The sequence below is a fragment of the Cherax quadricarinatus genome, chromosome 1 (assembly GCF_038502225.1).
Source record: "Cherax quadricarinatus isolate ZL_2023a chromosome 1, ASM3850222v1, whole genome shotgun sequence".
Lineage (NCBI taxonomy): Eukaryota > Metazoa > Arthropoda > Malacostraca > Decapoda > Parastacidae > Cherax > Cherax quadricarinatus.
In genome coordinates, this window is record NC_091292.1 from 90,990,533 (window position 1) to 91,008,021 (window position 17,489).

The 17,489-nt window shown below is 39.3% G+C and overlaps 1 protein-coding gene across 4 annotated transcripts in view; it reads left to right on the plus strand.

Moving 5' to 3' along the window:
• The window catches only part of vir (VIR_N domain-containing protein), a 195,245-nt gene that overhangs the window by 98,915 nt on the left and 78,841 nt on the right, over positions 1–17,489 (plus strand). For all 4 annotated transcript variants that reach the window (XM_070083923.1, XM_070083912.1, XM_070083931.1 and 1 more), the window contains 2 exons: positions 9,338–9,596; positions 15,043–16,146. In XM_070083923.1, the coding sequence (XP_069940024.1) occupies positions 9,338–9,596; positions 15,043–16,146 (1,363 nt within the window). The remainder of the gene's footprint in view (positions 1–9,337; positions 9,597–15,042; positions 16,147–17,489) is intronic.

The window sequence follows — 17,489 nt, forward strand, 5'->3', positions numbered from 1 at the left end:
ATTCACCTCCTCCATACTCTCTCCCTCCAATCTGATATCCAATCTTTCATCACCTAATCTTTTTGTTATCCTCATAACCTTACTCTTTCCTGTATTCACTTTTAATTTTCTTCTTTTGCACACCATACCAAATTCATCCACCAATCTCTGCAACTTCTCTTCAGAATCTCCCAAGAGCACAGTGTCATCAACTCCCACTTTATGTGTGATTCTTTATCTTTTAACTCCACGCCTCTTGCCAAGACCCTCGCATTTACTTCTCTTACAACCCCATCTATAAATATATTAAACAACCACGGTGGCATCACACATCCTTGTCTAAGGCCTACTTTTACTGGGAAATAATTTCCCTCTTTCCTACATACTCTAACTTGAGCCTCACTATCCTCGTAAAAACTCTTCACTGCTTTCAGTAACCTACCTCCTACACCATACACCTGCAACATCTGCCACGTTGCCCCCCTATCCACCCTGTCATTCGCCTTTTCCAAATCCATAAATGCCACAAAGACCTCTTTAGCCTTATCTAAATACTGTTCACTTATATGTTTCACTGTAAACACCTGGTCCACACACCCCCTACCTTTCCTAAAGCCTCCTTGTTCATCTGCTATCCTATTCTCCGTCTTACTCTTAATTCTTTCAATAATAACTCTACCATACACTTTACCAGGTATACTCACCAGACTTTCTTTCTTTCTTTCAACACACTGGCCGTATCCCACCGAGGCAGGGTGGCCCAAAAGGAAAAACGAAAGTTTCTCCTTTTACATTTAGTAATATATACAGGAGAAGAGGTTACTAGCCCCTTGCTCCCGGCATTTTAGTCGCCTCTTACAACACGCATGGACTCACCAGACTTATCCCCCTATAATTTTTGCACTCTCTTTTGTCCCCTTTGCCTTTATACAAAGGAACTATGCATGCTCTCTGCCAATCCCTAGGTACCTTACCCTCTTCCATACATTTATTAAATAATTGCACCAACCACTCCAAAACTATATCCCCACCTGCTTTTAACATTTCTATCTTTATCCCATCAATCCCGGCTGCCTTACCCCCTTTCATTTTACCTACTGCCTCACGAACTTCCCCCACACTCACAACTGGCTCTTCCTCACTCCTACAAGATGTTATTCCTCCTTGCCCTATACACGAAATCACAGCTTCCCTATCTTCATCAACATTTAACAATTCCTCAAAATATTCCCTCCATCTTCCCAATACCTCTAACTCTCCATTTAATAACTCTCCTCTCCTATTTTTAACTGACAAACCCATTTGTTCTCTAGGTTTCCTTAACTTGTTAATCTCACTCCAAAACTTTTTCTTATTTTCAACAAAATTTGTTGATAACATCTCACCCACTCTCTCATTTGCTCTCTTTTTACATTGCTTCACCACTCTCTTAACCTCTCTCTTTTTCTCCATATACTCTTCCCTCCTTGCATCACTTCTACTTTGTAAAAACTTCTCATATGCTAACTTTTTCTCTCTTATTACTCTCTTTACATCATCATTCCACCAATCGCTCCTCTTCCCTCCCGCACCCACTTTCCTGTAACCGCAAACTTCTGCTGAACACTCTAACACTACATTTTTAAACCTACTCCATACCTCTTCGACCCCATTTCCTATGCTCTCTTTAGCCCATCTATCCTCCAATAGCTGTTTATATCTTACCCTAACTGCCTCCTCTTTTAGTTTATAAACCTTCACCTCTCTCTTCCGTGATGCTTCTATTCTCCCTGTATCCCATCTACCTTTTACTCTCAGTGTAGCTATAACTAGAAAGTGATCTGATATATCTGTGGCCCCTCTATAAACATGTACATCCTGAAGTCTACTCAACAGTCTTTTATCTACCAATACATAATCCAACAAACTACTGTCATTTCGCCCATCATATCTTGTATACTTATTTATCCTCTTTTTCTTAAAATATGTATTACCTATAACTAAACCCCTTTCTATACAAAGTTCAATCAAAGGGCTCCCATTATCATTTACACCTGGCACCCCAAACTTACCTACCACACCCTCTATAAAAGCTTCTCCTACTTAGCATTCAGATCCCCTACCACAATTACTCTCTCACTTGGTTCAAAGGCTCCTATACATTCACTTAACATCTCCCAAAATCTCTCTCTCTCCTCTACATTCCTCTCTTCTCCAGGTGCATACATGCTTATTGTGACCCACTTTTCGCATCCAACCTTTACTTTAATCCACATAATTCTTGAATTTACACATTCATATTCTCTTTTCTCCTTCCATAACTGATCCTTCAACATTACTGCTACCCCTTCCTTTGCTCTAACTCTCTCAGATACTCCAGATTTAATCCCATTTATTTCCCCCCACCGAAACTCCCCTACCTCCTTCAGCTTTGTTTTGCTTAGGGCCAGGACATCCAACTTCTTTTCATTCATAACATCAGCAATCATCTGTTTCTTGTCATCCGCACTACATCCACGCACATTCAAGCATCCCTGTTTATAAAGTTTTTCTTCTTCTCTTTTTTAGTAAATGTCTACAGGAGAAGGGGTTACTAGCCCATTGCTACCGGCAATTCTAGCGGCTTCAAATCAAGCAGGAGAAAGCTGGTAGGCCCACATGTGAGAGAATGAGTCTGTGTGGTCAGTGTGCACCATATAAAAAAAATCCTGGAGCATGCAGTGCATAATGAGAAAAAAAACTGAAACGTTTTTTTTAAAATGCCGACTTGTGGTTTATTTTCGTATAGTATTTATGGTTGTATTCTCATTTTCTTGGTCTCATTTGATAGAATGGAAAACATATTATAGGAATAGAGGTGATTTTGATTGATTTTACTATAAAAAGAACCTGGAAATGGAGCTCAAAGTATGGGAAATGTTTGATTTTTGCCGATGTTCGAAAATAAACAAATGATGTCATTGTCCAATAAATGTTCAACTAGCCATTCTAATATGCAGTCATGAATGGGTTGATGTTATTTATACAATTATTTCAGTATTGCAGTAGTCTTCATAACAGTAAATCTTCTATTTTTTGTTTGAATAAAGATTCAAAATAGAAAGCAAGAGTAATATCAGAGGGGCCTGGAGACGTGACTGATGACCAAAGAGAATGTCATTTTAGAGCCAGGAATGTCTGCTTTGTTCATTCTGGACCCTATTTTGAAATTATCATATTTTTTAATTTTCGTGAAATTGGCCAAATTGCAAATTTCTGACCACGTTATTGCGTAGTTGAAATCGGTAAATGGACAGTTTCTTGTACTCAATCGATAGAAAAAATGGAGTTCTAAAGAAACAGCTGTGAGTTTTGTCAATTGGAACAATGGAATTAGCCGAAAATAGGGCTCAAAATAGGTGTAATTGCTGATTTGTAAATATCGCCGAGGTTGCTAACTTCGCGAGAGCGTAATTCCGTCAGTTTTCCATCAATTTTTTTTTTTTTTTTTTTTGGTGTCATTACAGTTGCGAAAAGATTCTGTTATCATTTCATAAGAATTTTTTTTTTTTTTTAAAATTTTGCGATACCAGGAGACACCTTAGGATTGGGGGTTGTGACAGTCAAGGGGTTAACATCACACTTACCTTTATTGAAGGCTCTTGTTGGTGTATGGCAGACGGGGCAGAGGGAGGGGAGGCAAGTTTATTGTTGGAGAATTATTTTCTTTTATTATCACACTGGAAGATTCCCACCAAGGCAGGGTGGCCCGAAAAAGAAAAACTTTCACCATCATTCACTCCATCACTGTCTTGCCAGAAGGGTGCTTTACACTACAGTTTTTAAACTGCAACATTTACACCCCTCCTTCAGAGTGCAGGCACTGTACTTCCCATCTCCAGGTCTCAAGTCCGGCCTGCCGGTTTCCCTGAACCCCTTCATAAATGTTACTTTGCTCACACTCCAACAGCACGTCAAGTATTAAAAGCCATTTGTCTCCATTCACTCCTATCAAACACGCTCACGCATGCCTGCTGGAAGTCCAAGCAACTCGCACACAAAACCTCCTTTACCCCCTCCCTCCAACCTTTCCTAGGCCGACCCCTACCCCGCCTTCCTTCCACTACAGACTGATACACTCTTGAAGTCATTCTGTTTCGCTCCATTCTCTCTACATGTCCGAACCACCTCAGCAACCCTTCCTCAGCCCTCTGGACAACAGTTTTGGTAATCCTGCACCTCCTCCTTACTTCCAAACTACGAATTCTCTGCATTATATTCACACCACACATTGCCCTCAGACATGACATCTCCACTGCCTCCAGCCTTCTCCTCGCTGCAACATTCATCACCCATGCTTCACACCCATATAAGAGCGTTGGTAAAACTATACTCTCATACATTCCCCTCTTTGCCTCCAAGGACAAAGTTCTTTGTCTCCACAGACTCCTAAGTGCACCACTCACCCTTTTCCCCTCATCAATTCTATGATTCACTTCATCTTTCATAGACCCATCCACTGACACGTCCACTCCCAAATATCTGAATACATTCACCTCCTCCATACTCTCTCCCTCCAATCTGATATCCAATCTTTCATCACCTAATCTTTTTGTTATCCTCATAACCTTACTCTTTCCTGTATTCACCTTTAATTTTCTTCTTTTGCACACCCTACCAAATTCATCCACCAATCTCTGCAACTTCTCTTCAGAATCTCCCAAGAGCACAGTGTCATCAGCAAAGAGCAACTGTGACAACTCCCACTTTGTGTGTGATTCTTTATCTTTTAACTCCACGCCTCTTGCCAAAACCCTCGCATTCACTTCTCTTACAACCCCATCTATAAATATATTAAACAACCACGGTGACATCACACATCCTTGTCTGAGTCCTACTTTTACTGGGAAATAATTTCCCTCTTTCCTACATACTCTAACTTGAGCCTCACTATCCTTGTAAAAACTCTTCACTGCTTTCAGTACCCTACCTCCTACACCATACACCTGCAACATCTGCCACATTGCCCCCCTATCCACCCTGTTATACTTTCTTCTTTTCCAAATCCATAAATGCCACAAAGACCTCTTTAGCCTTATCTAAATACTGTTCACTTATATGTTTCACTGTAAACACCTGGTCCACACACCCCCTACCTTTTCTAAAGCCTCCTTGTTCATCTGCTATCCTATTCTCCGTCTTACTCTTAATTCTTTCAATAATAACTCTACCATACACTTTACCAGGTATACTCAACAGACTTATCCCCCTATAATTTTTGCACTCTCTTTTATCCCCTTTGCCTTTATACAAAGGAACTATGCATGCTCTCTGCCAATCCCTAGGTACCTTACCCTCTTCCATACATTTATTAAATAATTGCACCAACCACTCCAAAACTATATCCCCACCTGCTTTTAACATTTCTATCTTTATCCCATCAATCCCGGCTGCCTTACCCCCTTTCATTTTACCTACTGCCTCACGAACTTCCTCCACACCCACAACTGGCTCTTCCTCACTCCTGCAAGATGTTATTCCTCCTTGCCCTATACATGAAATCACAGCTTCCCTACCTTCATAAACATTTAACAATTCCTCAAAATATTCCCTCCATCTTCCCAATACCTCTAACTCTCCATTTAATAACTCTCCTCTCCTATTTTTAACTGACAAATCCATTTGTTCTCTAGGCTTCATTAACTTGTTAATCTCACTCCAAAACTTTTTCTTATTTTCAACAAAATTTGTTAACATCTCACCCACTCTCTCATTTGCTCTCTTTTTACATTGCTTCACTACTCTCTTAACCTCTCTCTTTTTCTCCATATACTCTTCCCTCTTTGCATCACTTCTACTTTGTAAAAACTTCTCATATGCTAACTTTTTCTCCCTTACTACTCTCTTTACATCATCATTCCACCAATCGCTCCTCTTCCCTCCCGCACCCACTTTCCTGTAACGACAAACTTCTGCTGAACACTCTAACACTACATTTTTAAACCTACCCCATACCTCTTTGACCCCATTGCCTATGCTCTCATTTGCCCATCTATCCTCCAATAGCTGTTTATATCTTACCCTAACTGCCTCCTCTTTTAGTTTATAAACCTTCACCTCTCTCTTCCCTGATGCTTCTATTCTCCTTGTATCCCATCTACCTTTTACTCTCAGTGTAGCTACAACTAGAAAGTGATCTGATATATCTGTGGCCCCTCTATAAACATGTACATCCTGAAGTCTACTCAACAGTCTTTTATCTACCAATACATAATCCAACAAACTACTGTCATTTCGCCCTACATCATATCTTGTATACTTATTTATCCTCTTTTTCTTAAAATATGTATTACCTATAACTAAACCCCTTTCTATACAAAGTTCAATCAAAGGGCTCCCATTATCATTTACACCTGGCACCCCAAACTTACCTACCACACCCTCTCTAAAAGTTTCTCCTACTTTAGCATTCAGGTCCCCTACCACAATTACTCTCTCACTTGGTTCAAAGGCTCCTATACATTCACTTAACATCTCCCAAAATCTCTCTCTCTCCTCTACATTCCTCTCTTCTCCAGGTGCATACACTCTTATTATGACCCACTTTTCGCATCCAACCTTTACTTTAATCCACATAAGTCTTGAATTTACACATTCATATTCTCTTTTCTCCTTCCATAACTGATCATTTAACATTACTGCTACCCCTTCCTTTGCTCTAATTCTCTCAGATACTCCAGATTTAATCCCATTTATTTCCCCCCACTGAAACTCCCCTACCCCCTTCAGCTTTGTTTCGCTTGTTGGAGAATATGACACTAATATCAACTCTACGGCTTATTTATCTATCACAGTTCAACTATTATGACATAATAAACAATATTAATCCTTTGACTGTTTCGGTCGTATATATACGTCTTACGCACCGCTGTTTCTGACGTATTTAAACACGTAAATTCTAGCGGCTTCAAATCAAGTGGGAGAAAGCTGGTAGGCCCACATGTGAGAGAATGGGTCTGCGTGGTCAGTGTGCACCACATAAAAAAAAAATCCTGCAGCACACAGTGCATAATGAGAAAAAACTCTGACTGTTTTTTGTATTAAAACGCCGACTTTGAGATGTATTTTCGTATAGTATTTATCGTTGTATTCTCATTTTCATGGTCTCAGGTGATAAAATGGAAAACGTATTACAGAAATAGAGATGATTTTGATTACTTTCATGATGAAAACGACCTTGAAATTGAGCTCAAAGCAGTGAAATGTTCGATTTTTACCAATGTTCAGGAGTAAGCAAATCACACCACAAGTCCAATACACTTCAACTGGGGAGTCTAATATTCTTTGACTAGTGCACTGATATTATTTATACCATTTTTACAATAATGCAGTAGTCTGCATAACAGTAAATTTTGTATTTTTTTTGTATGAATAAAAAATCAAAACAGAAAGCAATAGTAATATAAGAGGGGCCTAGAGACATGACTAATGAACAGAGGATATGTTATTTTAGTGCCAAGAATGTCTACATTGTTTATTCTGGACCCTATTTTGAAATTGGCCAAATTGCCAATTTCTGACCACTTTATTGAGTAGTTCAGATCGGTAAATGGGCGGTTTCTTGTACTCAACAGATAGAAAAAAATGGTGTTCTAAAGAAATAGCTATGAATTTGATCAACTGGAACAACGGAATTGGCCAAAAACGGCTCAAAGTCAGCAAAATCGCCGATGCATATGTGTCACCAAGACCGCTAACTGCACGGGAGCATAATTCCGTGAGTTTTTGACCAAATTTCATACTTTTGGTGTCATTACCATTGGGAAAAGATTCTCTATCATTTCATAAGAAAAAATCATTTATTTTTTTTTTTTCCAAAAATTTATCGACATAGAATGACAGTTTCAGAAAGGGGCCTGTGACAGTCAAAGGGTTAATAACATAGAAACATGGAATATAATCTAGAATGAATAAAGTAATTCATTATGTATGAAACGAGGTGTTCTGTTGGTGTTATTGGGTGTAAAAGGGCCAGTGAGAGCATAAGCCGTCTACAATGGTGGTGAAGCAGCAGCTGAGGTGCTGGTGTTTTCTGTAGCCCTATATAACTCCAACAACATTGGAGGAGTTAGTAGAATTGGTGAATCACTGAAGAAGGCACCCTCTACCACCATCACAACCACTACCACCATCACTACCACCCTCTACCTCTGTCACAGCCACCATCACTACCACTATCACAACACTACCACCATCACTACCACCCTCTACCACTATCACTGCCACCCTCTACCACCATCACAACCACTACCACCATCACTACCACCCTCTACCTCTATCACAACCACCATCACTACCACTATCACAACTGCTACCACCATCACTACCACCCTCGACCACTATCACAACTGCTACCACTCTGCCACCACCACTTTCGTATTTTTGTACAAACTTTTTCTTAAATTATGTGTGTTTTTCACATTCTTTACCAAAGGGCTGGCACTAGAAACTTTTGTTTGGAGCCATGGTGACTTATTTAGCAGTTGCAGGCACTAAAACGAATGGAATATTATGAAATGTATCATATGAACTTGTGGGATCATCCTCACGCACTGATAAACAATGACACACTGGCTGGGAATGGAGTGTGAGGCGGCTCGGGGCTGTGTGTATGCGTCCCAGATGAACGACTATTTGCGAGTCAAGCAACGATTCACGAGTCAATGTTTTGATGAAAAAAAGTTACTATTTCCGAAAATTACGACTTTCGAGCCTTACGAAAAAAAGGATCCACTGTATAAGACATTTCCTGCTGTACACTAGATTTTAATCATCCTTGGATACATGATCCCTTTTTTTTTTTTTTTCCCTTACTGCAGATGAGAAGAACCTACCTTGCATGTAATAGCCAAATAAGTCAAAGGGAAGAGGTAAAGGTTTTGAGTGCTAGGGGCTTGAACACCCAAGTACATTAGATTGGATTGAGTGGAGGCACTTGTTTTTTGTAGTTTGACTTGCTGTTGGAGTATAAGCAAGGAATTGTAGGGATTCAAGGGAAACAGGTTAACTGGACTTAGAGTCCTAGAGGTGGAAATTCAGTGCCTGTACTCAGCAGGAAGGATAAGAGTATTGTGAGCCAGATTAAAATATGGCTTTTTTTTTTTTTTTTTTTTTTTTTTAGTAGTAGTAGTAGTAAATTTCTGCTGGGGAAAAATGGTTAACTTATGGCTATAAATGTACATAATATGCAGATACTGTAGTAAGGGTAAACAAGAACATTAGAATTGTTGTATTTGTGCTATTGATTCATAGTACATCTCTCATGATAAATTTTGCTTCCTCTGATAATAGCAATACAGTATGTACTGTGTGTGATGCTAATGAAAATGTGTTGTTGCAGGTGGTTGCCAGGCTCCAAGCAGTTTCAGTTGCCCAAGAATCCTCATGATCCTTACCCTCAACTGTATTTGCTGTTTGATCATGGTGATCTGCTACAGTCCTTGGGTGTCTTGCTTGGAGCTCTAGGTGCAGTGCAAAGTGGTGCTTTGATTGCAGATATCAAAAGCTTTCTTGAGAGCATGTTGTCATGTGGTCATGGTATAAACTATATGGCTGCCCATCCTGAGCCATCTACTACCATTGCCAGGAGCTTGGTACAGGTAGTGTTATGATTTCTCTCGTAATTTAATCTTCTGAAATATAGCTCTAGTAGCTATTAACTCTTTCAGTGGCCGTCATGTAAAACTACGTCACGGAGGCCAGGGTCCCTCATGTAGTTCTACGTCTTGAGTTCAGCTCACTCGGATATGCTGTGATAGGTAAATTTTGGCCTAGATATGAGAAAATGGGTCTTTATGGTGAGTGTGCACAATATAAAAAAATCCTGCACTACATGATGGATGGTGGGAAAAGCAAAACTGATTTTGTGTATGGTTTAAAATAGCAGCATTGAGTTGTTTTCACGGATGTTATATTATGATTTTATTGACTGCTTCTTGGTATCATTTGATAGAATGGAAGACATACTAATGAAATAGAGATGGTTTTGGTTGGTTTAACCCTTTCAGCATCCAGAGGCAAAATTTCAAGGGATGCCGCAGTGTCCAAGAAATTTTTAAAAAAAAAAAAAAAAAAAAATTCTTAATGAATTAAAGATAATATTTTTGTGAAGGTAATAAGAAAACTTGGGACCTGACGATCTGTTGGAGTGTGAGCAGGGTAATATTTAGTGAAGGGATTCAGGGAAACCGGTTATTTTCATTTAGTCGGACTTGAGTCCTGGAAATGGGAAGTACAATGCCTGCACTTTAAAGGAGGAGTTTGGGATGTTGGCAGTTTGGAGGGATATGTTGTGTATCTTTATACGTATATGCTTCTAAACTGTTGTATTCTGAGCACCTCTGCAAAAACAGTGATTATGTGTGAGTGAGGTGAAAGTGTTGAATGATGAAAGCATTTTCTTTTTGGGGATTTTCTTTCTTTTTTGGGTCACCCTGCCTCGGTGGGAGACGGCCGACTTGTTGAAAAAAAAAAATAAGAAAACTACATGAGTGTATGTAAAGGTAGAAAGTTGAAAGTGAACATAGAAAAGAGTAAGGTGATGAGAGTATCAAATGATTTAGATAAGAAAAATTGGATATCAAATTAGAGAGGAGGAGGGGTATGGAAGAAGTGAATGTTTTCAGATATTTGGGAGTTGACGTGTCAGCAGATGGATTTATGGAGGATGAGGTTAATCATAGAATTGATGAAGGAAAAAAGGCGAGTGGTGCGTTGAAGTATACATGGAGACAAAAAATGTTATCTATGGAGGCAAAGAAGGGAATGTATGAAAATATAGTATTACCAACACTCTTATATGGGTGTGAAGCTTGGGTTGTAAATGCTGCAGTGAGGAGGCGGTTGGAGGCAGTGGAGATGTCTTGTCTAAGGGCAATGTGCGGTGTAAATATTATGCAGAAAATTCAGAGTGTGGAAATTAGGAGAAGGTGTGGAGTTAATAAAAGTATTATTCAGAGGGCTGAAGAGGGGTTGTTGGTGGTTTGGTCATTTAGAGAGAATGGATCAAAGTAGAATGACATGGAGAGCATTTAAATCTGTAGGAGAAGGAAGGGGGGGTAGGAGTCGTCCTCGAAAAGGTTGGAAGGAAGGGGTAAGGGAGGTTTTGTGGGCGAGGGGCTTGGACTTCCAGCAGGCGTGCACGAGCGTGTTCGATAGGAGTGAATGGAGACGAATGGTATTTGGGACCTGACGATCTGTTGGAGTGTGAGCAGGGTAATATTTAGTGAAGGGATTCAGAGAAACCGGTTATTTTTATATAGCCAGACTTGAGTCCTGGAAATGGGAAGTACAATGCCTGTGCTCTAAAGGAGGGGTTTGGGATATTAGCAGTTTGGAGGGATATGTTGTGTATCTTTATACGTATATGCTTCTAAACTGTTGTGTTCTGAGCACTTCTGCAAAAACAGTGATTATGTGTGAGTGAGGTGAAAGTGTTGAATAATGGTGAAAGTATTTTCTTTTTGGGGATTTTCTTTCTTTTTTGTGTCACCCTGCCTCGGTGGGAGACGGCCAACTTGTTGGAAAAAAAAAAAACTACTAATTTCCACACTACAAATTCTCTGCATAATATTTACACTGCACATTGCCCTTAGGCACGACATCTCCACTGCCTCCAGCCTCCTCCTCGTTGCAGCATTTACAACCCATACTTCACACTCATATAAGAGTGTTGGTACCACTACACTCTCGTACATACCCTTCTTTGCCTCCATGGATAACGTTCTTTGTCTCCACAGATACCTCGCTGCACCACCCACCTTTTTTCCTTCTCTTTACAATCTCACAAAAGCACAGTATCATCAGCAAAATGTAACTGTGTCAACTCCCATTTTGTACTTGATTCCCCATAATTTAAACCCACCCCTCTCCCCAACACTCTAGCATTTACTTCTTTTACAACCCATCTATAAATACGTTAAACAACCTGACAACCAAACCCAGCTTTCTAAGCCTCTAAATTTCTGATTCCTTCCCTGACATGCTTCTTTTCCTTGTCCTCTCTCTCATTTTTGATAATCCCACTTTAGCTGCAGCTTCTTAACTGACACCAATTTGCATTATGAAATGTAACTATCTTTCAGCACTTGTTCTTCCCTCCACACCTCTCTTTTCTTCTCCGTCTTTTTCTCCTTTGATGTCCAGTGCTGTATTACCCTTATGTGTTTAGTTCTTTCCATGAACCTAATAATCTGAGTCCCCAGTATAGACTCCTAACTGAAAGTTGCTCAGCTGTATACTGTATTAACCCTTTCAGGGTCCAAGGCCCAAATCTGGAGTCACGCACCAGTGTCCAAGAATTTAAAAAAAAAAAAATTTTATTTTTTCTTATGAAATCGTAGAGAATCTTTTTGTGAAGGTAATAAAACAGCTTCAGCTTCTAATGACCAGAGCTTTGGTAAGATGGGGAAGGAAGAAGGATGGGTAAGGATGGAAATATTGGAAGAGGGTTGGAGGGGGGGGAGAGGTAGGATATAAAAGGTAAGTGGCCCAACCACTTTGGTGTAATTTAAAAAGTGTATTTGAATTGATAAGATTATTTTTTAAGAGGTATAATACTAACCCATCAGAGTCACATAAATATAATAGGTATATAAGTGCATGACTCTGAATTGGTTGTAATTATACAAGTTGCAATTGCTTTTTTTTTTTTTTTTTTTTTTTTTTTTTTTTTTTTTTTTTTTTTTTTTTTTTTTTTTTTTTTTTTTTTTACGAAATTTGGTGGAAAATTGACGAAATTATGCTCTCGCGAATTTTGATGTGTCAGCGATATTTACGAATCGGCGATTTTGCTGACTTTGACTCCCATTTTAGGCCAATTACATTATTCCAATCAACCAAATTCTTAGCTATTTCACTAGTATTACTTCTATTCTATCGATTGAGCACAAGAAATCGCTAAGTCAACTGTTTCAACTACAAAATAAAGTGATCGGAAATTGTTAATTTGGTCAATTTAACACAAAGTTCAAAATATTCCAATTTCAAAATAGGGTCCAGAATGAACAATGTAGGCATTCCTGGCACTAAACTAACATTTCCTCTGTTCATTAGTTATGTTTTGAGGCTTTACAAATAAATTCCATTTTGATTTTTTATTCACATAATGAATTTTTATTCACACCAAAAAATAGAAGATTTACTGTTATGCAATACTGTAATAATTGTATAAATATCATCACCATATTTGTGAATGTATATTAGACCCACCAGCTGACGTGTATTAGATGTGTGAGGTCGTTTGTTTACTCTTGAATATCGGCAAAAATTTAACATTTCCGCTACTTTGAGCTCAGTTTCAAGCCATTTCCAGTGCTAAAACCAATCAAAATCATCTCTATTTCTGTAATATGTCTTCCATTCTATCAAATGAGACCAAGAAATCGCAAATACAACTATAAGAAACATACGAAAAAACACTGCAAAGTTGCTGTTTTAATTGAAAAATCATGATTTCATTTTTTTTCTCTCATTATACACAGTGTGCTGCAGGATCTGTTTTATGTGGTGCACACATACCACATAGATGTATTCTCTCATATCTAGGTCCAAATGTACCACTCACAGTTTATCAAAGTGAGCTGAGCTCATGGCGTAGATCTACGGTTTGGACCCTGAACGTAAAGCCGTAGATCTACGGGACGGACCCTGAAAGGGTTAAGATTACTTCATAATATTTAAAATTATATATGTAATTTATGTTATGGTTTCAACATTATTTCACATTTTAAAAAATTATTTTTTTTTTTATTAGCACATCGGCCAATTTCCACCAAGGCAGGGTAGCCTGAAAAAGAAAAACTTCCATCATCATTCACTCCATCACTTTCTTGCCAGAGGGGTGCTTTACACTACAGTTATACAAATAACCAGCACATAGAAGAGAGGAGCTTACAACGACGTTTCGGTCCGACATGGACCATTTACAAAGTGTGACTTTGTAAATGGTCCAAGTCAGACCGAAACGTCGCCGTAAGCTCCTCTCTTCTATGTGCAGGTTATTTGTGTATTGTTCCAGTCATGGTATTGTGCCTTTTTTTGTTGTTTAACTACAGTTATAAAACTGCAACATTAACACCCCGTCCTTCAGAGTGTAGACACTGTACCTCCCATGTCCAGGACTCAAGTCCGGCCTGCTGGTTTCCCTGAATCTTTTCATAAATGTTACTTTGCTCACACTCCAACAGCACATCAAGTATTAAAAACCATTTGTCTCCATTCACTCCTATCAAATACGCTCACGGACCAAAGTTGGATGAACATGCTAAACTTTGCGAGATCATTCCTTGGATATCAGTAGCATGATTCTCAGAAAATTTCACTTATGATAATTTAGCAAATGTCTAAATCAAATAATAAGTTAAACTGGTTATAAATGGGGCCTCCCGTATTTTTAATTATAATATTCCAGCAAGCGTGCGTGAGCGTGTTAGATAGGAGTGAATGGAGACGAATGGCACTTGGGACCTGACGATCTGTTGGAGTGTGAGCAGGGTAATATTTAGTGAAGGGATTCAGGGAAACCGGTTATTTTCATATAGTCGGACTTGAGTCCTGGAAATGGGAAGTACAATGCCTGCACTTTAAAGGAGGGGTTTGGGATATTGGCAGTTTGGAGGGATATGTTGTGTATCTTTATACGTATATGCTTCTAGACTGTTGTATTCTGAGCACCTCTGCAAAAACAGTGATAATGTGTGAGTGTGGTGAAAGTGTTGAATTATGATGAAAGTATTTTCTTTTTGGGGATTTTCTTTCTTTTTTGGGTCACCCTGCTTCGGTGGGAGATGGCCGACTTGTTGAAAAAAAAAAAATATTCATTAATGTGTCTCAATCTGAATGTTAACAATCACACACACACACATAGTTTGAAATACCTACTTAATTGATATGAAACCCATTGACTGATGAAACAATAAGTTACACACAGTCTACAAAGTGAAGTTACATAATATTTTGAGGTCTGTTTCATTGTGTTGCTGGTATAACTATTCATTAGCTAAGCTTTGCTTGAATGATTAAACATTTGCTTTTTTTTTTTTTCAGCTAGGAGAGGATGGACGTGAAGAGGGAAATGTTGATACTTCTCTGAATCAGCTGGGAATGCAAATGCTGCACACTTTTCATGCTCTCCAACAGTTAGATGCTCTAGCATTGTTGGCTACTACCCATAACACTGACTACTCTCAAGCAGTAGTTCATTTTAATACCTTAACTTCACTTCTTCTTACGTTGGCTGGCCGTCAGGCTATTACATCATTGTTGAGTGTTGGGAAGAATATAGAAATATTGTTTCCATACCTTAAACTTGGAGCAGGTGATGATCAGGATAATGCACCAACAAGACTTGCTTGTTATGGATATGCTGTGGACCTTATAACACTAACTGTGAAATTCTCAGAAAATGTGGAGATGCTAGAGCAATATAGTGGGAAGTTGCTGGAATTAATAGATTATGAAGAAACAAGAGAGGGACCAAAGTTGGACGAACATGCTAAACTTTGTGAGATCATTCCTTGGATATCAGTAGCAAGATCCTCAGAAAATTTCACTTATGATAATTTAGCAAATCTCTCAAGCAGTTTAAAAGATCAGTTAGAGAAAATTGATAAATTTTCTGGTGAAATAGTTACGCACTTGCGTATTATTCAGTATTTAACTGTACCCAAGTATTCTGTGTCTAACCTTGCACCTGAGGACCATAATGGTGAACTTATAGAGGAATTAAAGTACAAATTTGCAACAGTTCAGCTATTCTCTGCAGACTGTCACACACATTTAACAAATTTACTCACTAAGCTTTGTTCCATGTACTCTCAGCCATCTGTCCATAGTTCAAACTTTACTTGTTCAGAAGGTGCTATACTTCTAGCAGTAATACAGCCTACATTGATTTTACTCAAGAACATCCTTACCTATGTTATTCAGGCAAGAAATACCAATTTTAAGGACTTGTCTGCTATTGTTCCTCTCGTGCAAACATACCTCTTGCTTCAGTCTTTCCCTATTGGATCCCAGTATTACAATCAAGCCCAAGAACTGCAGCAAGAAGTTATTAGCATTTTGTTGGTGTATACACAGCCAGTGTACTCAAAGGCAGAAGGAGAAGAAGTACTGGCCAAAAGTCTTTGGACAAAGATGATGGCTGAAGTAAGTATATTTATTCAATTTTCTTTTTATATATACATAAATTTAGGTTTAACATATTTATAGATGGGGTTGTAAAAAAGTAAATGCTAAGGTGTTGGGAAGAGGGGTTTACCCGGAGAGGGTTTCAGGGGTCAACATCCCCACGGCCTGGTCTGAGACCAGGCCGCATGGTGGATCAGAGCCTGATCAACCAGGCTGTTACTGCTGGCTGCACGCAATCCAACGTACGAGCCACAGCCCGGCTGGTCAGGTACCGACTTTAGGTGCTTGTCCAGTGCCTTCTTGAAGACAACCAGGGGTCTATTGGTAATTCCCCTTATGTATGCTGGGAGGCAATTGAACAGTCTTGGGCCCAGGACACTTATTGTGTCATCTCTCAGTGTACTCTTGGCGCCCCTGCTTTTCATTGGGGGAATGTTGCATCTCCTGCCGAATCTTTTGCTTTCATAGGGAGTGATTTTTGTGTGCAGGTTTGGTGTAAATCCCTCCAGGACCTTCCAAGTGTATATTATCATGTATCTCTCTCGCCTGTGTTCAGAGGAATACAGATCAAGGACCTTCAACCGTTCCCAGTAGTTTAGGTGCCTTATCGTACTTATGTGTGCCGTGAAAGTTCTTTGTACACTCTCCAGGTCTGCAGTGTTGCCAGCCTTGAAGGGGGCCGTTAGTGTACAGCAGTATTCCAGCCTAGAGAGAACAAGTGATTTGAAGAGAATCATCATGGGCCTTGCATCCTTAGTTTTGAAGGTTCTCATTATCCATCCTACCATTTTCCTAGCGCATGAGGTAGATTCATTGTTGTACTCTTTCAAGGCGAGATCCTCTGACATTATCACTCCCAGGCCCTTCGCATTACTTTTCCGCTCTATTATATGGTTAGAATTTGTCGTATACCCTGATACATTTTTAATTTCTTCAAGTTTCCCATATCTGAGTAGTTGAAATTTCTTCTCGTTGAACTTCATATTGTTTTGAGTGGCCCATTCGAAGATTTGGTTGATGTCCGCTTGGAGTCTCGCTGTGTTTTCGATGGAGGTCACTGCCATAATAATCCGGGTGTCATCCGCAAAGGAAGGCACAAAGCTATGGCTTACATCTCTGTCTATGTCAGAAATGAGGATGAGGAATAGAATGGGAGCGAGTACTTTGCCTTGTGGAACAGAGCTTTTTACCGTGGCGGGCTGGGACTTTACTCTGTTTACTTTTCCTCTTTGTGTTCTATTTGTCAGGAAGTTGCAGATTCATCTACCAACTTTTCCCGTTACTCCTTTATCATGCATTTTGTGTGTTGTTACACCATGGTCACACTTATCGAAAGCTTTTGCAAAGTCTGTGAACACTAC